Source organism: Talpa europaea (assembly GCF_964194135.1).
Source record: "Talpa europaea genome assembly, chromosome: 11".
In the NCBI taxonomy this organism is placed as follows: Eukaryota; Metazoa; Chordata; class Mammalia; order Eulipotyphla; family Talpidae; genus Talpa; species Talpa europaea.
In genome coordinates, this window is record NC_140078.1 from 9,194,988 (window position 1) to 9,220,053 (window position 25,066).

General features: G+C 47.1%; 1 protein-coding gene across 2 annotated transcripts in view; it reads left to right on the plus strand.

Moving 5' to 3' along the window:
* SLC13A3 (solute carrier family 13 member 3) overlaps positions 1–25,066 on the plus strand; it is a gene marked incomplete at both ends in the record, with an annotated part of 60,774 nt that overhangs the window by 21,086 nt on the left and 14,622 nt on the right. Inside the window, 6 exons of one of the 2 annotated variants that reach the window (XM_084247528.1) lie at positions 5,396–5,661; positions 7,653–7,816; positions 15,120–15,186; positions 17,717–17,902; positions 19,695–19,820; positions 24,544–24,636. In XM_084247528.1, the coding sequence (XP_084103654.1) occupies positions 5,396–5,661; positions 7,653–7,816; positions 15,120–15,186; positions 17,717–17,902; positions 19,695–19,820; positions 24,544–24,636 (902 nt within the window). The remainder of the gene's footprint in view (positions 1–5,395; positions 5,662–7,652; positions 7,817–15,119; positions 15,187–17,716; positions 17,903–19,694; positions 19,821–24,543; positions 24,637–25,066) is intronic. The other variant, XM_084247529.1, reaches the window with a different exon arrangement.

Genomic DNA, 25,066 nt, shown 5'->3' on the forward strand with positions numbered 1-25,066 from the left:
ATAGGATGTCACCCCCAAAGCAGATGTATCTGAAATGATCCAACTGTGAAAATAGGTGGTGGTATGGTCGCAGAATGGAATACCACTTGGCAACAAAAAAAAGGTGAAGTACTGATGCACGCAGTTACATGGGTGAATCCCATCGGCACCATCCGGAGCAGAGGTGTATCCTGTGTGATTCTACCTACATAAATTCCAAGGGCTGGAGAAACCAATCTAGAGTGATGGAAATTATAGCTGCATTTTGGAGAGAGCATGAGGATCACCTGAAAGGCTCAAAAAGAACCTTTCTGGGGTGATGGAAATGTTTTCTATCTTCATGGGGGTGGTGGTTATGTGGGTATGGACATTTGTTAAAACTCAGTCAAACTGTACCCTTATAAAGGATGCATTTCTTGTATGTAACATAGCTCATAAAGCTATTGTTTCTTTCTCAAAGTTTTATTTATTTTGTAAATTAATCAATTGATTGTTAAATGAGTTTATATTTGGATACCCCTATCAGGTATTGCGACCATCATGCACCCACCACCAAATTACTCAGGGTCCACCACCATAGCCCATTGTGCTAACTTAACTCTTTTGCCTCAGTTGTGCCATCAGTCCAATGGGGAGAAATACCTGTCTCAAAGGGTGGCTCTGAGACAAAGTGCAGTAATGCATGTCAGTTACTAGGAAATATGCCTGGCCAGTAGTAATGCTTAGTCATTGTAGGCGACTAGCATACTCAGAGTCCCTAAATGTTTAGGGGAGGGCCTCCCTGGTGGCACAGGTGGTTGAGCGCAGCGCTGTGAATCTGTCCGCAGCCTCTGCAGTGCTGGTTTGATCCCCGCCGGCCTCGGAGCAACCCAAATGGCGAGCAGACCTCTCCTCTCGCCCGCTGCTCCCTTCAGCAGTGTATTTCGTCAGTCTGCCTGTTCTGTTCCCCGCTCTGTCTCTGGTGAATCCTCTCACCCTCCTGTGCATCTGGCCTGTACCCCGGTTCTTGTATCAATAATTAAAATCTTAAAAAAAAATGTTTAGGGGAAAAGAATTCGAACATTGGAATTCCTGTTTAGACTATGCACACTCACGTGGGACTGAGTTACCTGGTCACAGTTTTATATGCATGACCTGAATAATTGTGTTTTATAACACCCCTTGAAAAGTGGGGAGGGTAATAGTACCCCTCCTCTAATGAGTTAATATGTGTAAAAGCGCCCAGAACTTATTACTCAAAAATTGTAGGTGGTGGTGGTTGTTGTTATCACCTTGGTTATTCTGCACAATGATGACAGGAAGAAAGGAAAGCAGAGCTTCTCGTCCAAATTTCCCAGGGGACTTTCTTTGCCACTGACGTCAGCCATGGTGTTCCCAGGGAATGGGGCTATCCCGACCTCAAAAAGCAAATTGGGACGTGTTTCCTTTTTCTCTGTTCTCTGTAAGAGCCTGTGTAAGATGGGTATTATGATTTTTTCTAAGTGCCTGGTCATTTCCACTGAAATCAACAGGCCTTTGTGGTTTTGGCAGGAAGGTTTTTAACGACTGACTCAGTTTCTTTAAGACACTGAAATAGCCAGCTTTTCTTTTTCTGAGAGTTGAGTAAGTTGTTTTTGAAGAAATGCTGCTATTCCTCTAACTTATCAAATGTCTTGGTATAAAGTTGTTGCTACTATTCTTTTACAAGCATTTCACAAACTTCTGGAACAGTAGAGGGCTCTGAGCATTCTCCTGTGTCAACAGGCTCTGTTCCACGTGTGTGTGTGTGTGTGTGTGTGTTTGTGCGCGTGTGTGGTGGGGACACACCCATGTGTGGCACCATTAAACATTTAAGCATATAATAGAGCTTTCCTGAGAGTGACACTCGAAGATCATTGCTGAGAGGAACTGTCCTTTTGAAGCTGTCACATCTGCAGTCATATCTTTTTTTTCCTTGTCATGGGTTAAGTTCTGATCTTTGAGTGCCACTCTCAGCAAAGCTGTATTATTTGCTTAAATGTTTAACTTTGGTGTTATTCATGAATATAACCCACATACAGATGAGTGTGCACACACACTTACACACATGCACACACACAGATGTACATGCATGCCTGAACAGTTCCTGCTGAAAGAGGCCCGTCCTCTGCTGGTCTGGAAAGGTGCCCTCAGGTCGAAAAGACAAACGCCCAAATGCCCACTGACAACGGGAGGGTGTGAGCTGAGAGCTCTGTAAAAGGCTTCTTTCACTAGGATCTAGGTAAACTGGCTCCTGAGTGAAGTATTTCTTGCTCTTCTCCTTTGTCCTCGAAGCTGCCTTAGTGACTGTGCCCTACGTGCTCCTGGCTCGGCGCCACACCGACCATAGGGCATTTTGCTCTATGCGGCGCTGATTTGATTCTGGCTCCTCCTCCCCGCCCCCACCTTGAGCTCCTGCGGGAAGGTGTCCACTTTTCATCTCTCTATCCTAAACACCCAGCTGCATCCTAGTGAAGAGTGAGGTCGTAAACCCTTCCTTCCTTCACCCATTCTGCACAGACCCCAAGCTCCTACAATATGTTGGGCAATATGCTAGGTGCTGAGGATGCAGAAATGAATGAGACGAAATAAGCAGGGGCCCCCTATGGAACTCTGGTTCCACACAGGGGAACAGTAAGCTAATAAATAATTTTGAATGTATGAACCAAAAGTTGCAGTTTGGCGGCCTACCCTCCCAGTTCTGATCCGATAGTGTCTCTCCCAGGAAAACTCTATTATTTGCTTAGAGATTTAACTTTGGTGCCATTCATGCCATTAGCGTGGGCCAGGAGTCATGTTTGCTGAGTGGGTGGATGCATGGATGATAGTCTGTGTCATCATAGATGATAGAAGTGAGCATTTTCTCTGAACTGCAGACACTTGCATTAGTTCTTCTACATTGTGAGTGCCTACTCTGTGCCCTCACACTATATGCCCTGTCCTCCTGGAATCTGCATTCTGTGTGGGTGGGGAAGCGGGGGGATCACTAAGCTATCAAATCTATCTTCAGGTGGTATGATGGGTCATTTTATGTGTCAACTTGACAGGGCAAAGGGATGCCCAGATGACGGTTGAAACATCATTTCTGGGTGTGTGTATGTGTGTGTGTTTGTGTGTGTGGCTGTCTCTGGAAGAGGTCACATTTGAATCAGCAGGCCGAGGAGGAAGATCCCTGCCTAGTGTGGGCATCCTGCAATCACTGAGGGCTAGAGTAGAACAAAAAAGGGAGGAAGAGCAAATCCCTCTTTTTCTGCTTTGATCTGAGGCATCCTTCTTCTTCTGTCCAGCACACACCCCTGGTTCTTGGGCTTTCAAACTCAGGTTAGGAGTTACACCAGCAGCCCCTTGACTCTCAGACCTTTGGACTTGAACTGAATTTCCCCACCAGCTTTCCTGGACCTCCAGCGTGCAGATGCCAAGTCACGGGACTGGTTGGCCTTCAAAACTGTGTGAGCCAATCCTGAAATAGATCTCTCATGTGTGTCTACACATATCCTCTGGTTCTGTTTCTCTGGAGAAAGCGGAATGCAGGTGGTGACTGGTTACTTGAAAAGGGAAGCAGGGAGAGGAGATGGAGACACCTCACCTCTGCTGTGTCTGCTGTCAGGATTCAGGCTTCTGCATTAAACCTGGTTCTATCACTCAGAAGCTGTGTGTCTTTGGGAAAGCTACTTTGCTTCTCTGTGCTGTAGAAATACAGTCTTCAGCTGATGTTTGGGTCTCTCTGCAGACCACAGGTTCCCAGGCCTACCCATGGTCAAATACATTCTGAGCCTTTGGATGCTTTGGGCCTCCAGGGAGTTTCTGAAATCCTGCTGGCAGAGTGTGGGGATTCCAGGAGCTTCTGTAAGCAGGTGCTGTTTACTGTCCCACCACTTTCCCACATCTCTGTTTGCTGTACTGGGAGTACTGGGATGGCAAACTCTGTTTGCCTCCATGGAGCCCTCAGATGATGCCCTTTGGTTTGAAGTACCCACTGAGGCTACAAGTGTCTTTTCCATAAAGCATCTAGATGTAGGAACTCAGCTGCCTGTATGTTTATTTACTTTGATGATTAAGACAAAAGAGAAATATATGTCAGATTTGCATTTCCCTGATGATTAGTGATGGGGAACATCTTTTCGTGAGCACTCAACAAGCTACTAACAGAAGGAAACTACCTCAACATAACAATTTATTTCATGGGACCCTGAATTGCTAAAACACACTTGAAAAAGAAGAACAAAGCTGGAGGGCTCATCTTTCTTGATTTCAAATTGCATTTGGGTTTAGAGAAATTGGAGGTGGGTGAAAGCAGAGAGGGAGGTAAACTTTGAAAATCAAAAGTAATTTTTCCTGCCAATATTGCATAAAACTTTTCAATCAAGACCTGTATTTGGAAGAAAATGTAATTAATAACCATTTTAATAATAAAAGCCAAATTTTTCTATTAAAAAAAGCTTACCGCAAATTTACAATAATCAAAAAAAGGGTGATACTGGCCTATAAACAGACATATAGACCAATGGACCAAAATAGAAAGTACAGAAGTAAACCCTCACCCCTTTGGTCATGACTTTTGACAACAATGCCAAGACTATTCAGTGGGGGAAAGACAGTCTCTTTGCCAAACGATGTGCTGGGAAAATTGGATAGCCACTTGCAAAAGATTGAAGTTGGACCCTTTTCTAATAGCACTACAAAAATTAACGCAAAATGGATCCATGACCTAAGTGTAAGACTTAAAACTATGTGAAAAATCTTAGAAGAAAACCATAAACAAAAGCTTCAGGACACTGGATTTGGCAATGATTTCTTGGTTATGACACCAAGGTACAGGCAACAGAAGACAAAATAGACAAGTAGGGAAATGGGATTTGTTGCACAGAAATTCCCTCTGCAGGAGGCCTTTTTTTTTTTTAAAGATTTATTTACTTATGCATACAAGAGCTGGGGTGCAGGCCAGAGGTGTGGGGAGTGAGAGGATTCACCAGAGACAGAGTGGGGAACAGAACAGGCAGATCGACCAAAGTACACTGCTGAGGGGAGCAGCGGGCGAGACAGGAGAGGTCTGCTGCACTATGTGGGTTGCTCCCTGGCCGGCTGGGGATCGAACTTGTGCTGCAGAGGCTGCGGGAAGCTTCACAGGCTGTATCTTAACCCCTTGCGCCACCAGGGAGGCCCTGCAGGAGACTTTTGATAAGCCTGTAAATGTCATGAGTGAATGTGAGCACCAAGACAAAAGCTAAAGCACTCGGGAAATGGAAATTTTCCAAGGCAGGGTGTGTTAAGCAGAGATTCAGGGTCTGTTTTCAAGGTATGTAAATGAATGTGTGTGTCTGACATTGTCTCCCCATCAAAGACAACCCCACTTGGCCCTTTTCTCCCCCTGCCACTCCGAGCTCCCCTGACCCTCCTGAGTCTGCATCTTCCCCTGCAGGAAGGTCGCTGCCTGTTTGTCATCCTGCTCATGGCTGTGTACTGGTGCTCCGAGGCGCTGCCCCTCTCAGTGACGGCCCTGCTGCCCATCATTCTCTTCCCCTTCCTGGGCATCCTGCCCTCCCACAAGGTCTGTCCCCAGTACTTCCTGGATACCAACTTCCTCTTTCTCAGCGGCCTGATCATGGCCAGTGCCATTGAGGAGTGGAACCTGCACCGGAGAATTGCCCTCAAGATTCTGATGCTCGTCGGGGTCCAGCCAGCCAGGTAAGGCCAGGTACCAGGTCCAGCTCCAAAGTGGGGAGGCAAAGGCATCAAGTCTCTTGGGGCCCCCAACCAACTCTTTTTGCCCTTGTTACCAAGCAAAGGTTCACTGCCTTAAGTACACAGAAGCCAATGCTACAGCCCACCAGCTTTTGAGAAAAGAAGGAGCTTTATGGAAGTGTCAACCAGCAAGAAGACAGGAGGCAAGGCTCATATCTGGTTTTGCCTCTCTGAGGCTAAGATCTGTTTTATAGGGGTATAGGGAGGAGGAAAAAAGGCTAGGGATGGCATGGCAAAGTTTGATTGATTAGACATGAATTAGATCTTCCTTGTGAATGAATCCTTCCTTTTTACAAGGTGTCATTGCCAGTTACGCATGCTTATCTTGCAGCTTTGCTTAGTTGTATCTGTGGAGAACTTGTAGTTTAGCTGCATCTGTGGACAACAAGCCTCAAAAGGGAAATTCCATAAGTTGAATTACAGCAGCTGTTGTGTGGTGTGATGGTCTGAGGGCAGGTTGACATTGGCGTCAGTTTGGTCATCCAAGCTGACAAATTCAGCATGTCCTGAAATCTGCTCAGTTATTCATTCCTCAAATATTTAGTGCTTCCACTCTGTGTGCCAGACACAGTGCTAGGCTCTCAGGCAGTTCTCAAAAGTGCATAAGAATCACCTGGAAAGTTGATTGGAATTCCTGGGGCCCCACCCTTAGGGGTTCATGTCTAGGAGTTTTTTTTGGTGGGGTGATATTAGCTGTATGACTCATTGTGTTGAAGGCTGAATCCTAAATGGCATGCTCTGGAAAATAACTTAACCTCTTTCTGTCTGTACCATAAAGATATAATATCTTAAACCATGCAGCAAATGCTGGGGGAGCAGATGAGGAGGGAGTAACTGGATGCAGTGCCACTAGGAGACTGTTCTCAGTGTTCAGATAAGAGCTGATGATAGCTTGAATGAGAGCGAGAGCAGTGGAGACAGAAAGGGGAGATCTGAGGGCTCCTTTGAGGTGGGGTAGGGATGGTGGTGAGGAAGAAGAGGCCGTGCATAACTCCTAGGTTTCTAGCATCTACTCTACGCCAAGCACTCATCTAGACTCCAGATGAGTTTCCCCATGGAGGAGCCAACCATCCTGTGGGAGAGATTACATCTATAAAACTGATTCTAATGCAAAGTAGAATTTGACACTCCAGGGGCATGTGTGGTGTGTGAGCCCACAGGAGAAGGAGGAGGTGACTTCATGGGGTGAGACATTTGAAAAATGGGTGAGACTTGTTGCCCATTTGCATATGGATCAGACATATTATAAAGTTACAACAATGAAAACTGTATGGCACTAGTTCAGAAATGGATTTTTGAAGAAATCTAAATCAGGGAAAGGGAATAGTGGTAGGTGTCAGAATAGTTGACTTATTCTTTTTGAAAAAAAAATTACTGAGATCTAATTTTCTTATTTCCTACTTACACATTTAAATAAATTCCAGGTGGATTAAGGGTTTAATGCAAAGCAAAAAGATCATGAACCTCATGTTCCTGCTGGTGGGTGGGACCAGGCAGAAGGTCTGGGTATGCCTGAGTGTCCTTCTGAAGTTCAAGGGAGTCTGGAAAGAGTGTCTGGTGGAAGTGGGCAAGCAAGTAGGGGAGGAGCCTGGGAGGGCCACTTGGGGTGAAGAGGTGGACTGTCTTGGTGCCAAATCAAGGCAATTTTATCCTGCTGCAGGAGTCATCAAGGCTTTGGGAGTATGAGAGAGAAAATTTTAGAGCTGGTATGTCTTTGGAACTGCTTTGCCTTAGGTACCTGTGGTCAGTTCTCTTAACAATTGAGTGAATGTCTTTAGATCTAAAATAAGCCTAGTGCGTGAATTAGTCCCCACTCGGTCAATGGTTTTTCATTTGTGAAAAGAGAGGCCTGGATTCCTCAGTGGTGGTGAATTGGGACCACAGGACTCTGGGGCTCTGCTTCTGCATCTGCCTATCACTCCCTCTGCTCCCAGGCTCATCCTGGGGATGATGGTGACCACCTCCTTCCTGTCAATGTGGCTGAGCAACACCGCCTCCACCGCCATGATGCTGCCCATCGCCAATGCCATTCTGAAGAGTCTCTTTGGCTCCAAGGAGACTCAGAAGGACCCCAGCAGGGAGAGTGAAGAGCACACAGGTAAGGCTGTGAAAGGGACTGGGGGCCAGCCCCACCAATGTGGAGGAGCAGGGATGTCCAAAGGGGGTGGTGGGCCATGAAGGGCACCCACTACAGGCCAAGTGTTTCGATGATGGTCATGATAACACCTGAGAACTAAGTAAAGCATGGAACCTTGCTTTTTTACAAATGTGCAGATATTGAATGTTTGGTATATATGCTCCGATGAGAGTTAAACCCTTTATATAGTCTTCCCTATCTCTCAAAATAACCATCTAAAGTAGGTGCTAAGATAAAATCTGATTTTAAATCATTTGAAGAGATTGCCAAGATCACTAATACCCAGAGAAATGCAAATTGAAACAACTATGAAATTTACTTCAACAAGGTTGGCCAAAATGAGAAAACTGGATAATGCCTGGTCTTGGCAGGAATGCGGGGGCCGTTGGAGAGAATGTAGACTGGCTCAGCCTTTCTTCAAGGCATCCTGCAAATCTTTAATCAAATTCAATGTGCATAGACTGGGTTTTGCTCCTGGATGCAAATACCAAAGGAAACCTGACTCAGGCCCACGAGGGGACACGGGTGCTGATGTGCCTGCAGCATTGTGGTGTGGTGCTCGCTGCCAAAGGGTGCACACGCACCCCTGAGACTCACACTGCTTTCAGGATCTCATAATACATAGCTGTGATGGGGGTGGGGGTGCAGAATGAGGCAGCATCCCACACAGTCATGTAAGTTAAAAATACATACAAACGACCAGACATTTCACAAGAACATTAAACCTACCAGAAAGGTCGATCTGGGGAGGGTGGGAGTGGGAAATGGAGGTCAAAGAGACTAAATAAATCAATATGTAAAGCAAGAGGGCCTTGTGCAATAGATAGTGAGAATGGCTGTGCCCCTGCTGTGCCATTTGCTTAGCCCTCTGTGCGCTAAACAAAACACAAGTCAAGATGCTTGTGACAAGTGAGTAAAGGAAGGCTCAGGGAGCGGAAGTGACTTCCCCAAGTCACACAGCAGGCAAGCGCCTGAGTCCGACTCCGCACCCAGGCTGTCTGCTCCAGACACCACTGTTTTACCCATGGAATCAGCTGTATTGGCTGCAGTGATTTGCTTGCAAGTAAAAGAATGCCTTGTCTACAAGTGGCTTGAGGAATCAGAGTTTATTTCCTCAAGTGTATAGAAATCAGAGAAAGGCAGTTCCTTCCATTCAGAGGCACAAAGATGTCAGGGCTTTGCATCGGCATTGCTGTAACTCCCCCCATCTTTGTCTTTTTTTTTTTTTATAAAGAGGTACGTATTTTATTTATTTATTTATTTGTTTGTTTGTTTATAGAAGCACTGGGTACAGTCAGAAGCACGGGAGGGTGAGAGAATTCACCAGAGCCAGAGCAGGGAGCAGAGCAGGCGGGGAGCAGCTGGGGATTGAACTGGCGCCGCAGAGGCCGCGGGGAACTTCACAACCCAGCACTCAACCGCTGCGCCACTGGGGAGGCCCCATCTTTGTCTTTTTTTAATTGGGCTTGCTGGACAAGCCCCCGGGGTCCTGCCTTGGAAGGACCTCCGTTTCTTTACCGAGCGCTGCTGCTTGCGCTGCCCCAGAAGTCCAGGGGCCACGTGGGCAGTGGCTTCCCCACACCCCTTCACATCCCCTTCTGGTTAGATCCAACATCTGACCTGGCAGCCCCGGGGGGGTGTCTCTGTCACCCTGTCCACCTGACACAGGAGGAAGCTGAAGTTCAAAGTGGTGAAATATTTGCTTAATGTCCCTCAGCCGGTAAGTCCTTCCCCCTCTTTTGATTCTAAACTTGATCACCACTATTTCCCTTTATTCTCTGCCCGCAGAAGGCTGGCTGCCACCATTCCTTTAGGAATGTCCAGAAAGCAATTTTTTAGGTTGGGTTAGCATTACCCTCCCTCCCGCTTCCTTTCATGTACATTGTTGCGATGCTCACCTAACACAGGAGAGCCTGGCGTCTGAGCGGTGGCTGATAGGCTCTAAAAGCGCTGGGTTTCTAGGAGTTGGGAGAAGCAGGGACTCAGTCCCTACACCTTGATGTGTGGTTTCTTAAGACTCCTAGTAGGAGGGGATTTATTGGCTTGTCGCTTGTCTCCTCCATGGGACCATGTTAATCTCTTTTGTGGCTGTGGACAACCTACACTGGTGTAGTCTTGTCCACCTGGAATCCTGTTTGAGCACATAGTAGGTGTTCAATAAATGTATGGAATGAATGAGTGGACCAGTCACTTAACTGTTCTAAGTTTCAGTTTCCTCATATATAAAATGGGGGGTATTAATACTGAAATCTGCGTGGTTGGAGTGCTAAATGAATTCATGGACGTCAATCTGCTTGATGGGGGCCTTTGGCCTTCCATCAGGTGCTCCATACCTAATTTAATACAAGAACTCTTTCCTCAAGGCCTTCTGTGTGCCCAACTTCAAGTGACACCAGGGAGGTGTGACGAGTTAGTGCCCAGGTGGGGGCCTTTGCTCTCCACACTGAGATGGGAAGATACAGACGGTGGGCTATCAGCAGACTGGGAACAAGTTTGAGCCTGCCCCAACCCACCCAGTCACCTTGATCCAGACTGTCACCCATCTCTCTGGGACTCAGTTTCCCCACACATACAGAGGAAGGTCAACCCCCCAGCCTAGCTCTCCCAGACTGTTTCCAGGCTGCTGTAGGGTTACAAATGTGAAAGCTCTCCGTCCCTGCCTGATACAAACTCAGGGACTGGTCTTATTTGAATAAGATCTTATGTAAGCACCAAACTCTCAACCAGCCAGTGATTTCTGGACGTGGCAAAGTCAGAACCTTTGGAGACTTTGCCCCACTGGCCTGTTTTCCCCTGGTCACTTGGGGCACTGTGGTCACAGGAGGCTTGGGGTGGGCCCTCGGTAAACAGTTAAGAACACCCAGCACGTATTTTTTTCAACTTCATGTGCTTTGGCTTTATCATCATCATCATGAGCATAGGAAAAAAAATGCTTAGTATAAATTTGTTGATATCACCAATCTGCATAAAGAAACGTGAAAATGCCTCCTTCTGAATTTCATGTGCTGTTACAAATTGCTGCGTACAGTAGTGTGTGTGCTTCTGCCCTGTGTCTCGCATGCGCAGCCTCATTGCGGGCTCTCCAGCTCAAATGTTGGCAACAACCAGTTTCCATGGATGAGTAAATAGGGGCCATGTGGGGACTGTGGCAAACTGGCAAGCACACGCCCCCTCCCGGAGATGGGCAGCCCTGGCCGCTTCAGTTTCCCCATCTGTAGCTTCAGATGATTCTGTTCAATGCTGGTTGCATGAAAGAATCACCCGCAGAACTTTTTAAAAGCACTTGGGTCTGTGCCCACTCCAGAGCCACTAAGCCAGAACCTCTAGGGTGGAGCTGGGCTCTCCCATGAAATTCTGAGCTCACCCAGGGCTGTGAGTACCCAGCCTTGGGCCATACCTGGATGCTGGTGAGCTTTTGTGGTCATCTGATGCTATGTGACAGGGGTGGCCCAGACCCCTGGGTACAGAGTGAGCTGGAGATGGTCACAGGGGCTGGGGGTCACTGGGTCAGAGTTCTTCCTGTCTGACCATCCCCTGGGGAGCGACTTTGCCCACTGGCACCGGTGTCCTATTAACAGCCTTCACTTCCTGCTCCAGTGCCTTGGCCCCGGGTCTCGTGCCTTGCATGTGGACTTGTGCATCACAGGAGCCCTGAGGTCCTCATCCTGGTGGCCCAGGGTGAACCGATCTGACGTTTAGTTTTCAGACCCCTGCTTGTGGTCAGCAGGAATAGCCTCAGGCCCAGGGAAGATGGCAGCCAGCCCCCAAGCACTCCCATGCCTTCGGGGGACCAATAGGGGAGGAGCAGCCAGAATGGAGAGAATGAGAGGGACATTCCCCCGTCCGCAGCTGAGACAGGAAAGAGCTGAGGCTGGGGGTCCAGATTCTTCCTCCCCGCCCATGTGGCTAAAATGCCCAAGAACACACCTGTAGTGCTTTGAGCAGGTTGAGTTTCTTATTCTATTATCATGGTGGCGGTGAGAGAGTGCACACACCCTGGGCAGCCTCAGTTGTCTAGGTGAGAGGGTGCCAGAAAGGATCTATGGCAGGATTTGGGCTGGGATGGGCCCCCCGGGGAGGGAGGTCAACAGAAGCAGGGTTTGCTCTAGGTTAGTGCGTCGAAAATCCAGGCCGTTCTAAGATTAGGTAAAGAAGTAGACATCCACTTAGCAAGGGCAGGTGGTTGTGCCTGGCAGGTAACTTTGTGCTTAGACAACACTAGGAGCCCCACAAGGATGTCCTTGCTTCCTTTACCATCTCAGAGCAACTTTGCCTGAGGCGTAAGATTATTTAGGTCTAACGAGAGAGCAACATGTAGGTCAGGCCAGGTACAGACGTCCAGGGCCCCTTTCTTATTCTTTTCAAGAGAAAGCCATATTTATTATATCCTTGGGAGTACTCAGCTTCCTGCTAAATTATCTAAATCAGGGGCTGACAAACCGGCTCATCAAGTTCAGGCTGCAGCCTCTGAGCTAAGAATAGTTTTTATCTTTTTAAATGGTAGAAGAATATTCTGTGACATGTGGAAATTATATGAAATTCCACTTCACTGTCCAACTGCAAAGGTTCAGCTACACCTGTTTGCTTACGTGTGTCTGTGGCTGCTGTCGTGAGCTCATGGTAGAGCTCAGTCATTGCGACAGAGACTATATCCCCCCCTCAAGCCTAAAATCTTTAATCGCTGACCTTTTCTAGAGGCTTCTCAGTCCCTGCATTCAATATACCACTCCAGTCAGGCAGCTATAACAAAAACACCATCAGCTGCATGACTTAAGGGGCTAGCATCTGTCAGTTGTGGTTCTGGAACCAGGGAGTTGAAGACCACAGCATGGGGATTCTGGTCTCCTTCCTGTGTCCTCACTTGGCAGAAGAGGCAAGGGGAGCTCGCTGAGGCCTCTTTTAAAAGGGCACTCATCTCATTCGTAAGCCCTCTGCTCTCATGACCTAATCACTTCCCAGTGACCCCACACTCCCAATACCAGCTCGTGGGGGGTTAGCTTTCAACATGTGGATTTGGAGGGGATGTAAACATTCAATCTATAACAAATGAACTCACTTTTTAATCCTCTTGACAACCCTAGGAGGATTGTTGCTTTCCCTTTATGAATTAAAGAACTGCAGTACCAGGAGATTAAGGGATTTATGTGAACAAAGGATCTGTCTAAACCAAGCAAAGCCAGTACTACTGATATTTTGGGTAGGATGATTCTTTGTTGTGGGGACTGACTTATATGTATTACAGGATGTTTCGCAGCATCCCTGGCCTCTACCAACTAGATGCCAGTAGTTCCCCTCTTCCAGGCTGATACCCCAAATGTCTCCAGACATTGCCAATGTCCCTTGGAGGTGGAATTGGCCCCAGTTGGGAACCACTGGTCTGAGGTCACATAGTGAGTGGTGACACTATGACCTGAACCTGGAACCCATGTGTGTGGCTGCCAGTCACACCCCAATGCCCAGAGTTGGGTCTTTTCTTCTCAGTGAGGATTTCAGCTGCAGAGACTTTTAATTCCTTCATCTAGTCTTGTCTCCAAATCATTGTCAAAGGCTCCTGGGGAGATTGACTTATCAAGCAAGGGATACTTTTTAAATGAAGTCAGATCCTGTCCTGACTCTCCTCTGCACAAACTCTCCCTTGGCTCCACTTCCATCTGACTCAGAGGAGTCCTCACTGTTAGCCCCAAGATCCCTGCACAATCCAGCCTGCTTCCTGCCACCCCCAGCTTCTGCCACTCCTCTCCCTTCACCTCTTGCTACTCTCCCCGACGCTTCTGCCCCGCCAGGCCCACTGGTGTCCCTTCTGCTTCCTTTCTTACAGCAGACATACTGTGACCTCAGGACATTTGCATCTGCTCTTTATTGTCCCAGATGTTTGACCCACGTCCCCCTTCCAGTTCTCTGTTCAATGTTATCTTCTCAGTCAGACTTGTCCCAACCATCCTTTAAAAGAGGGGTCCCACCCACAACACTGTCCTTCTCCCTGCTTTATTTTTCTCCATGACAGCCCTTTCCATCAGACATGGATATTATGTTTAGAGTGTGTTGCCCCAGCAGAAGAGAAGCCCCACGAGGACATGGATTTTCATTTCTCTTGTCATTCAGCGGCATTATTGATGGACTGACTGGCTGGACTTCTGTGACTGAGCTCTGCGAGTTGCTCCCAGTTGCACCAAGCTCTTATCTCAGAGAAAAAACTGAAACACAACGTCTATACTCTTAGCATCTCTTCAGCTACCAGCCCAGTCCAGCCACCATCATCTTATCTGGGAAATGTGATACATTCTGAACTGGTCTCCTCAATTCCATTTTACCCCCTGTAGGTGCAGAGATGTTTGCACAATGTGGATCAAATGATATTCCTCTTGGGGGCAATATCTGGCAGTGGTTCGCCAGCTTGACTTGACTTCTGTTGACCTCTGCCTACTCCACCCTGCTCCATGTCTCTCCCTAGGCCTTCTCTGTTCACTACTCCCCGAACAGCAGCCTTCTTATGGTACCTCACCTGTGCCAGGATTCTTACCCAATCCTTACAAGAATCCTTTTGCAATATTCTTATGCTTATATAAAAGCAAAGACCTTTTCACTTGTTATTCCTGTTGCCAGGAACCCTCTTTCCATGGTCTTCCTGAGACTGGTTCTTTTTACTCGAAGTTGTACATCAAATGCCATCAGCTCTTGTGTCTTCTCTGTTGGCCTGACCACAGTAGGCCACTTGCTTCCCCTCCCCATTCTGCCCCCACTTTCCATTCCATTGCCCAGTTTTATTTTCTTCACTACTTTTCATCACTATCTGACGACTTATCTTTATTTATTTGTTGTCTGTCTCTTCTTCTAGAATATAACCTTAATAGGTTTAGGGATTTTGAATTATATTGTTCACCTTTGTACCCCAAGCTCCTTGTCAATAGCACATGGGTGCTCGGTCCTTTCTTGAAAGAATGAGTGGGAGACCAGGGTCACCCATCTCCTTGCTGGCCCATTACCACTCACCTAGCTTTTCCCAAACATCCTTTGGCAATGACTGCTCAGGGGAGCCTAGGCTTGCTATGAGTTGTCAAGCAGCAACTCTCTGCCCACAGGCCTGGGCCATCTCCAAGCAGGGATGGGAGGGACAAGAAGAGGGAATGTTGGGTGCCTTTTTTTTTTCTTGGTTCTGAATAGTGTGGGGTCTTGGCAAGGAGGGGAGCACTCTTGACAGGCTCCACACGATGGGACTCCTGTCCCACGCACATCACACTAAAGACATCATGCTCTTCCCTCCTAGCTGCTGTGCGGAGAAATGGCCTGCACACTGTGCCCACGGAGATGCAGTTTCTTGCCAGCACAGAAGAGTGAGTTCCTGGTGAAAATCATAGAGGAGCCAGTGCTTGTCCAGGAGACGAACAAGAAAGCAGAGCTGCAAGCAACCCCTTCCCACCCCAGATTTTTCTCCAAATGACCCAATGTCCAACTTCCCACTATTCATCTCTTTGACTTAGCCTGGACCTCTGCTTCTCCTTTAAACAAATGCATGTATGGAAAAGGCAGGGAGCATGTTAAATCCCTGCAGGCCTAGTGCAGTTGAGGGTCCGAAAGGAAGGCCCCAAAGAGCAGGAGAACACAGACTACATGGCAGCGAGGAGGAGGGGCATGAGCCAGGGCAGGGGGCTCTAAAGACCAAAGTATCCTATGACAACAGCCGTCCTTCCCGCGTGTGTGACTTAGGAAGCATCTCCACACTGACAGCACATTCAGGCTCTGGCGCCCTTTGCATAGGGCGGCGTGGTTAAGACCTTGGGATCTGGAGCGGTGAAGGCCTGACTGAACACTCGCTCTGGCATTTACCTGCTGTGTGATGTGGACGAGTGACTTAACCACTCTGAGTCTCAGTTTCCCCACCAACTGGACCTGATATTGAAACCCACCTTAGAGGGTTGTTTTGAGATTAAGTGAGATAATGTTGTTCAAGCAGGTTGTTGGCCCCGCATGTGTGGATGGTGGCCCTGCTATTAATGGCATCATGATCTCTATTTAATGGTGATCAAAGGGTAGGCTGTAAAGTGTCTTGGTCAAGGCGTTGCTGAGTATCGATCAGGTCTGCTTCATGCATCTGACAAATATTTATAGAGTTTACACTGAGGCATGCGTGGCAGGGGATAGAGCAACAAACAGACAGAACCGCAGCCTAGGGAGCTAGTGTCCCACAGAGGAAAAAACTAGTACAGGAACAAACTCCATAGCATTGTTTATGAGTGCTATTCAAGAGAACAAAGCACAAAGTGGGCCTGAGTAGGGGATGCTGGGGCTGGGATGGGAGTTTTTAAATGGGCGGCTGGGGAAGACCTGACTAAGAAGGTCAGGCTTGAGCAAACATCTGTGTGAGGTGAGGGGTCTGTACAAAGAGTGTTCTCAGCAGAGGGACCAGCAGGTGCAAAGGTCCTGAGACTTGAAAGCAGCCAGGAGGCCAGTGTGGCTGGAGAGCATATGGTAGGAGGCAGGGTCAGAGAGCGTGTTGTGGGAGAGGGTACCGGTGGAGGGACAGAGCATGAGGGACCTCATGGGCCTTCGCTTTGAATGAGAGGGAGCCAACAGAGGGCTTTAGCAGAGGAGAGAGGTGATCGGCTGACTCTGTCGGTACAGAGCTGGCTGGGTCTATGGAAAAGACCCAGCCCCCACTCTCTGGATCTCCATGTTCCTTGGATACAAACCCCATCTGCTGTCTGGGCCTCAGTTTCCCCGTCTGAGCAAAAAAGAGATTATGTTAGAGGGGTCTTTTCTGCTCTCTCGTCCTTATTGTAAGCTCAGTCTGGTTGGTTCCCCAGGTCTGAGTGCAGACACGGTTTCCGACCAGGGCCTCTCCCCTGACTCTGCCTCTGGCCGTGACACTGATCTCCAGCTGCTTCCAGATGCCAGGTCACATCAGGCATTGCCCTCTGGACGGGAGCTTCTATAGTCATAAAGGCCAGAGATGTTTGGGGAATCTTTCATTCTTTAAAAATATTTTTGTTTTGTTTTGTTATACAGGAGCAATTCTTCATTTCATCCACTTATAAATATTTTATAATTGCATAAGTCAAAAAAAAACTTTTAAAAAGAAAAATGTACTTAGCCTCTTACGCCCAAAGATAGATTAAAACAGGTGAATACCATTCTAATTATTTTTTGATATCTCTCTATATACTTTCATGCCTTTGTAAAATAAAAACCATAGGTAAGGCCACATACGTGAGCTCGCTTAACAGAGTATAGTGCAGATGTTTCACCTCAATAAATTTATGTCAGCATCATTATCTTTTAATTCTACAGCTATTCAAGGAAAACCACCAGAAAAATACAAATAATAACAATGAAAAAAATCCATAATTCCACCCCTGAGTAAAACACCATATAGCTTTGTACATACCATTCTAGATTTTTCTTCATACTCATAGTCATAACATATGTGAATATTTTTAAAATTAAAAAACTAGTGCTGTGACTTACCTTCCTGCTTTATATAGTGGACATCTTCATCTTCATCAGTAGCTGTTTAAACCATCCTTTTAAAATATCTGTATTGGCGGTCCAGCCAGAAAAAGGGTCGTCTTTTTTAGAAAATCCCTTTTTAAAGGAGATTTAAGTTGTTGATTTAATTTATATTGACTGCCATGGTGAACTCTCTGTGCCCAACACCAGGGGCATTTACCCGAGTATTTCTTTAGGGTAAATTCTTAGAGTAGAACATCTGTACTGAAGGGCTGAATGTCTTCAGAGGTTCTTCATGCCTGTGCCAAGTTGCCTTCTAGAAAGACCACTTAGCCCTCCCAACACAAACTGTATTTGCATGCAAAACCAGGAATTCCAAGTGTGTCCTCAACAGCTTCTGTTTGGGTTTGTTTAAAGCAAAGACTGTCCCGAGGAGGTGGAGGCGCCTTTGGATCTTCCAGCTGACTCTAAGAAGGAGGAGGAATATCGCAGGAACATCTGGAAGGGCTTCCTCATCTCCATCCCCTACTCTGCCAGCATCGGGGGCACCGCCACCCTCACCGGCACAGCCCCCAACCTCATCCTGCTTGGCCAGCTCAAGAGGTAAAAAGCACATGTCCCCCGCCTGGCTGGAGTTTCTGCTCCTTCACTCCTCTTACCCTTCTTCACTCAGCAACCAGGACATGTGTATCCAGTGCCTCCTACTGGCTCTGGGGACTCAGCGGTGCAAGTCCCTGCCCCGGGGGAACCTCCATTCTGCTGGGGGGACACCCAAGAAACAAATGAAAACAAAAAGCAAATGAATATATGATATGGTCTTCCAATAGTTATGAAATAAAATAAAGCAGAATAAAGTGGTAGACGTGGCAAGGGTGGGTGCTATTGTATGATTATAAGCTGGTCAGGGATGCACAGCCTCTCATGTGTGATATTTGAGCAGAGTGAGGGGCTCTGTGGTCTCAGCAGGGAGGAGCTTTCCAGACTGGGAACAGCTGTCCCAAGGGTGGAAACCGCCAAGACTGGAGCACAGCAGAAGGCAAGGGCAGTGTGGGAGGAGGTGAGGTAAGGAGACCCCGAGGAAGGCCACCTCTGTGAGGTCCCAGCCTTCCCTTCAACCGAAATAGGGAGTCGGCTTCCCCGTTCTGGTGTGAGCACTGCTTTGTTTCAACTCGCAAAGAGATTAGGGGGAAAGTGCAGGAGCTGTAAGTAAAAAGATGGAATAGGTAGGATTTTGAATGCACATGCAAATCACATGCAAATCACATGCAATGTTTGATTGCACAAGCTTGGACAGTCCAGAGGGGATTAAAAGTCATGCCAAGTAATTGGGGGGGCTTCTGATTCTCCAGCCGATTCAGGGGGTCAGGGAAATGACTGCCCTGAGTCCCCGCGGCCTTGTTTCCCAAATAGATTTTACTAGTTTATTGTGATTATCCATGATACAGGCACATACAGAACACTCAGGAAATACAGAAAAAAGTTTAAAATGTGGAATGTCTTCAGTCCCACAGTTAATATTTTCTTCTAGCCTTTTTACAATATATACATATATATTTCATTGTATTGTTATTATACTCTTTATGCTGTCTTACAGCCTTATTTTGTCATTAATTTTTTTTCCAAAAAAGCATTCTTTTTAATAGTTATAAATTATCCTATTTGGGGTGTCATACTTTATTCATCATAGCCATTTAGATCATTTGCACTTATTATATCACTGTTATTTTGCTATAATAAATACAGTGACTGGTCATATACCTGCTGATATTTTAATGTTTTTAAAAATATTGTTACTTTGTTTTATTTCTGAAGCTGTGCTTGTTTATTATAGAAAATTTAGAAAATACAGGTAAGAAGTAAATGTGGTTGACACCTTCCGTCTGGAAGACGTCTGAGCAAAGCTGAGGTTGGCGACAGTGGCGGAGAAAGAACCCACAGACATCAGCGCTGTTTGGGGACAGCCTTCAGGGGCTGTGAGAACATAGGGGGAGCAGGGCAGAGGTGGCGATCCACCCACACATGGTCATTTAAAAAATTTAATGGATTGCCGACATTGAACAGCACGTGGTTTCAAATAGCTGTGGCTCTCTGGCCCTGCACGCCTGGGTAGTGACCATATGGGAGCAAATAGCAGCTGCTTCTTTCATGGCGGAGGTGGGACCCCAATTCACCATGGTCCTCACGCTTTCAGGAACCCGTCTGTCCCCAGGGCTCTGAGATTTTGACCATCTCAGTGCAATCCCACTAGATCAGAAGTCCAGGATCTCCCCTGAATGAAGAGAAAAGCGTCTTTTATGAGAAGGGATGAACACTGACTCCTGCGGGGTCCCTCTGCCACCCCCCCACCGCCCCACCACAGCTGACTTGACTGCTCTCACCTCCCTCTTCTCTCCAGCTTCTTCCCGCAGTGTGACGTGGTGAATTTCGGCTCCTGGTTCATTTTCGCCTTCCCGCTCATGCTGCTGTTCCTGCTGGTGGGCTGGCTCTGGATCTCCTTCCTGTATGGGGGGATCAGCCTCAGGTACCCTCGGGTTTATCTTGGGGAGTGGCAGGGGAGGGGTTGGGGAGACACAGAAAAGCCTGAGCTCTGAGAAAGACAACTGTATCGGGGTCCCTGCTTCCATCTCACCAGGGAGCCGCCGTGCTCAGCCTCCTGCTTCCCGGAGGCTCAGGAGCAGACAGTGGCTCGGACCCCTCAGTGTGTGAGCATCAGGTGGGCCTGCCCCTCCACCACGCCCTCCACTCCTGCGCCATCAGCAGCAATTGCTCTTTCAGTAAGGCGAGCCCTTGTACCGGAGGAGGGGAGAGCACCTTCCCATTTTAAGGGGCCTGGAACAGGAAATAAATTGGGGTGGCCTGAAGACAAGGTATTAAGTCACATGAATCTCACAGTGAGAGAAATATTCCCACATCAACTTTTTCTTTTAGCTGAGGTAATGTTGGTTTACAGCACTGTCTGTGACTCAGGGGTTTAGGGTCACGCCTCGGGTGTGTGCTACCAGGTCACACCTGCCCACAAGCAGCCACCATCCTTTCATAGACCACTAGGCTCCCCACCCAGGCTCCCGTCGAGTAGCCTTCATTCCGCAGTCCCATTTCTAGGGCTTGTTTGGTTTAGTTCAGTCAGTTGCCTTTTGGGGGAGCAACTTGAACAACTCTCCGACATTCTAAGATCAACTTTATGTATTATATAAAAGCACAAAGCACACACCTGGCGCTTCGGTCAGTGGTGTCTGCACAGCATGGAACAACGCTGCTTTGCTTTCATATATTATTTTATGTTTTCTTTCCATTCATGACAAGTGATTCTCATTTTTCCATTGAAGGAATGATAGGAAGTTTTCTTTCTAAATACATTTTGTAATTAAAATGGTGAGTATATTTGGAGGAAAATATTGAGCATCTATGAGCTGTGTGGCCTATGGGTCTAGGGACGTTTGAGAAGGTAGGTTATGATCGCCTGGAGTTCAGGAAATGCTGAACTAGGGCTGCAGCTGAGGCGGGGTAGCCAGGGTAGTCATTCCCTGACTCAGTCTCCTCATCTCCCTGAGCCTCAGTTTGCTCGTCTGTGAGATGGGACCAGTAGAAACAACTCTGGATCGAAGAGATGTGAAAACACCTTGTGACTAGAAAGGCTCTGGTCCTGGTGTTCCTTGGGGTATTCAACACCCCATGAATGTCCTCACAGCAGCAACTCGGCTACCAGGCCCAGCTTGGCCCAGGGACGCAAACCCAGACTTTGGACTCAGATGGATCAGAGTTCAGGTCGTGGTTCCCTGTGATCCTGAGCAGCTCTGCCATCTCCCGGGACTCTCACTTGGTTTACTGGTCGGGGCTAAGAAAAATGAGCTACAGCTGAAGTTGAAGCTAAAAGAGGAAGAATGTGTAAACTGGAAGGTCAGGAGAGCTTCCCTGGGGAAGTGACTTTTGAACTGGGATATGAAGAATGAGTAGACTAATTCAGTAAAGGGGGGCATAAGGAAAATGAAGTAAAAATCAGGCTTTTTTCCGCCCTCCTGCTGCTCATGTGGATGTGGGTCCTGAAGGGCATGGCCGGCAGCCCTGTGATTGTGGACACCTGGGCCTGGGGAGCACGGGAGTGTCCATGTATAAGTGCAGGTTCCTATGCCAAGAGGTGGGGATAGAGGGCAGTGCCACTCAGAGATGGGACCACGGCCGAGGGAGGGCTGCTCTGAGGCGAGAACACTAGATAAGAACACCAGAGGGAAAGCCAGAGAAACATTCTTAGCCGGGAGCCGTGCCTGCCCCTGGTGTGCCAGACTCCCTGCCTGGTGTGCCTGTGTACCTGGTTCCCTGAGAGGGCATTAAATCCACCGAGGGCTCCAGGACTCTATTTACTCATTTGCCCAAATCCACAGTGAACCTGCCCTGTGCTTGCTTGCAAAACAGGGAATGCTACGGCAGGGCAGGGGGAGGTGGGAGGGAGGAAGAGCAATTCTAGGGAGATGGAACAGCAAGTGCGAAGGGCCTGAGGTCTTTCTGGATGTTCTGGAACTGGACTGAGTAAGATGACTGAGTTCAGGTTTGAGGGAGAGTAGTAGGAGGTCAGGCCAGGGAATGAGACAGGAATTTCCAACTGGGCCTGAGTTTTGCCCCTATGTGGGGACAGGGCAAATGTCTGAGACACTTGGGTTGTCACCACTGAGGAAGGACTACTGGCATTTAGTGAGGAGAGGGCAGGGATTCCACTAACTGTTCTATAAAGCACAGGACAGCCCCTATGCCAAGAATTATCCCACCTCCCAATAAAGAATGATCCCGCCCCAATATGTCAGAAGTTCCAATACTGAGAAATCTGAGCTAGGTCACTGAGTGTTTAAGGGAGTTTGATCTTTACATAATAGTCAGTGTGAGGTTTTTTGTTTTTTTTTTTAAGATTTTATTTATTTATTTATACAAGCACTGGGCACAGTCAGAAGCGCGGGAGGGTGAGAGAATTCATCAGAGCCAGAGTGGGGAGCAGAACAGGTAGACGATGAAATACACTGCTGAGGGGAGCAGCGGGCGCGGCAGGAGAGGTCTGTCACACCATGTGGGACCCTCACCGGTGACCGGGGATCAAACCGGTGCTGCAGAGGCTACAGGCAGCTTCGCAGCCCAGCGCTCAACCGCTGCGCCACCAGGGGAAGCCCCTGTGAGGTGTTTTTTTTTTTTTTTTTCCCTGAATGTTCATTTGTTTATTTAATTTGGAGAAGTGATATATATCATGGTTAAAAAAATTAAAACACTTTAATCCCAATAAATGTATTTTGCCTTAAAAAAAAAATACAGAGACCTACAATAGGAATTCTCCTTTTTCACCCATGCCTGCATTTGCCTGTTCATTCCATGTCCCAAATGGGGACCCACTTTTATCTATCTTGGGTAATCTTTTTTTTTTTTTAATTTTTTTTTTTTTTAATAGAGGCATGTTTTATTTATTTATTTGTTTGGTTGGTTGTTCTGTTTACACATGCACTGGGTACAGTCAGAAGTGCGGGAGGGTGAGAGAATTCACCAGAGCCAGAGCGGGGAGCAGAGCAGGCAGAAGGACCGAAGTACACTGCTGAGGGGAGCAGCGGGCGGCAGGAGAGGTCTGCGCGCCATGTGGGATCCTCCTCCGGTGGCCGGGGAGCAGCCGGGGATCGAACCGGCGCCGCAGAGGCCGCGGGCAGCTTCGCAACCCAGCGCTCAACCGCTGCGCCACCGGGGAGGCCCTATCTTGGGTAATCTACCAGCATCTCCTTATGCAAATGCAAACCAGTGCAGATACAAACATGTTTTCCAGAAATCTGACACGGAAACAGGTATTTTTGTAGGATAAACTATAAAAAGGTAATTTTGTAGGATAAATTTCCATAGGTGCAACTACCGTGTCAGAGAATAAACACATTTTAATTTTAATAGATATGTCAAATTGTCCCCCTTGGGAATTTTACTAATTTACTCTCCCATTTACAGGCTATGAGAATGTCTGTTTCCAGATAGTGAAGTGATTTTTGCTACTCTAATAAGAGAAAAAAAATTGTATTTTATTAAGAACGATTTTTGAGCAACATTTCATATTGAGGAGTAAAATGAAAAGTTTTTGTATATTCTTGGGGGTTGCTGGTATTTCCTTTCTTGCAAGTTGTTTAACTGTGTTTGTGTCCTTTGCATATTTTTTCAAATGGATTGTTGGTCTTTTTGATTTCTAATGTTCTTTAGATACTGAAAGATTAGTGCTTCTTCTCAATGTGAGTTTCAGATATTTTTTCATGATTCATGTTTTACTTTGCCCACAGTGCTTTCCTCTAGGCAGAAATGCTCAGAAATATTTTATGTAGATGAACTTGTCAATCTGTCCCCATATGGCTTCTGAATTTTCAGTTACAGTTAGAAAAAATTTTCTATTACAGGAGCTATATTTTTAAGATCTCATGTTTTCTCCCAGTATTTTTATGTTTTTTACAATTAAATCTTTGCTATGCTTGAAATTTATCCTTAGGGTACAGGATGAAGTTTGGATCCAGCTTCATTTTTTGGTTCCAAATGGCCACCCAGCTGTCTCAACACTGTCAACATACAAAAGTCTTTAATTTTGATGAAGTCCAATTTATCTTTAGTTGTATGTGCTTTTGGTAGCATATCTAACAAAGAGTTGCCTAACTCAAGGTCATGAAAAATTTCCCCTATGTTTTCTTATCTCTTATATTTAAATCTTTGGTGCATTGGAGCTCAATTTTATACACTGTAGGAAGTAGGCGCCCACGTTCATTATTTTGCATGTGACTGTCCCATTGTCCTGGCACGATTTGTTGACTCTTCTTTCCCTACTGAATGGTTCTGGTCCCCTTGTCACAATCCACTGATCATCAAAGTCTGGGTTTATTTCTGGACTCTCAAGCCTATTCCTCTGACCTCTGTGTTCAACACCACGAACTGGGTAATCCATTTTTCCCACAACTTTACCATGGACTAAATCTCATTTGTGTTTTGGGTGTATTTCTGGATTTGCTATATTGTTCCATTAATTTGTCTGCTTGAGACCTAAAGGATTTTAAACCTGTGAGTCTTATGATCACATTTACATATTTAGAAGTCCATCCAGTCAGTAGGTGGGGAGAGCAGATTTTAGAAAGGGGTCATCAGGCCGCTGCAGTCTCCAGAACAGAGATGTGTGGCCTGGCCAGCTGACAGGGGTGGGGAGAAGGCAGTCGTGTACCTGACGCAGGCACTTCTAACCTCCGCACTTTCTATTCCAGGGGCTGGAGGAAGAAGTCTGAGATCAGAACTGATGCAGAAAATAGGGCTCGAGCAGTGATTCGAGAGGAATTCCAGAATCTGGGGCCCATCAAGTGCGTGATATGGGGGTCCTCAGGGTGGGGAGATCAAGGCATTCGATTCTCAGGAGAACTACCCTGGCCTGACTCCTGCGGTCCTGGGGACTGATTCCCACTTCAGGACCAATGGCTTTAGAGCCCAGAGATGGGGGTTAGGTAAGGAGGTGGCTTACATGGTCAGCTTCTTGTTCTGGTGCTGGGGTCCAGAAAGCCCCTCCTCGTCCCCTGATGTACCCCTTCCTCCTCACTGGTTGCCTCATTGGATGCCTGATACTGCCGTGGGCACCTCAGGAGGATCAGTGCACAACATCGGGGATCCTCTCTGTCTACCCTTCTGTCTCCCCCATCAGGGTCTTTCCCTCTCTGTATCTATTTAACTGTTTCTCTCCTTGTCCACTTGTTTCTATACAGCTGTTTACTTTCTTTTTGCTTGTCTGACTCTGTT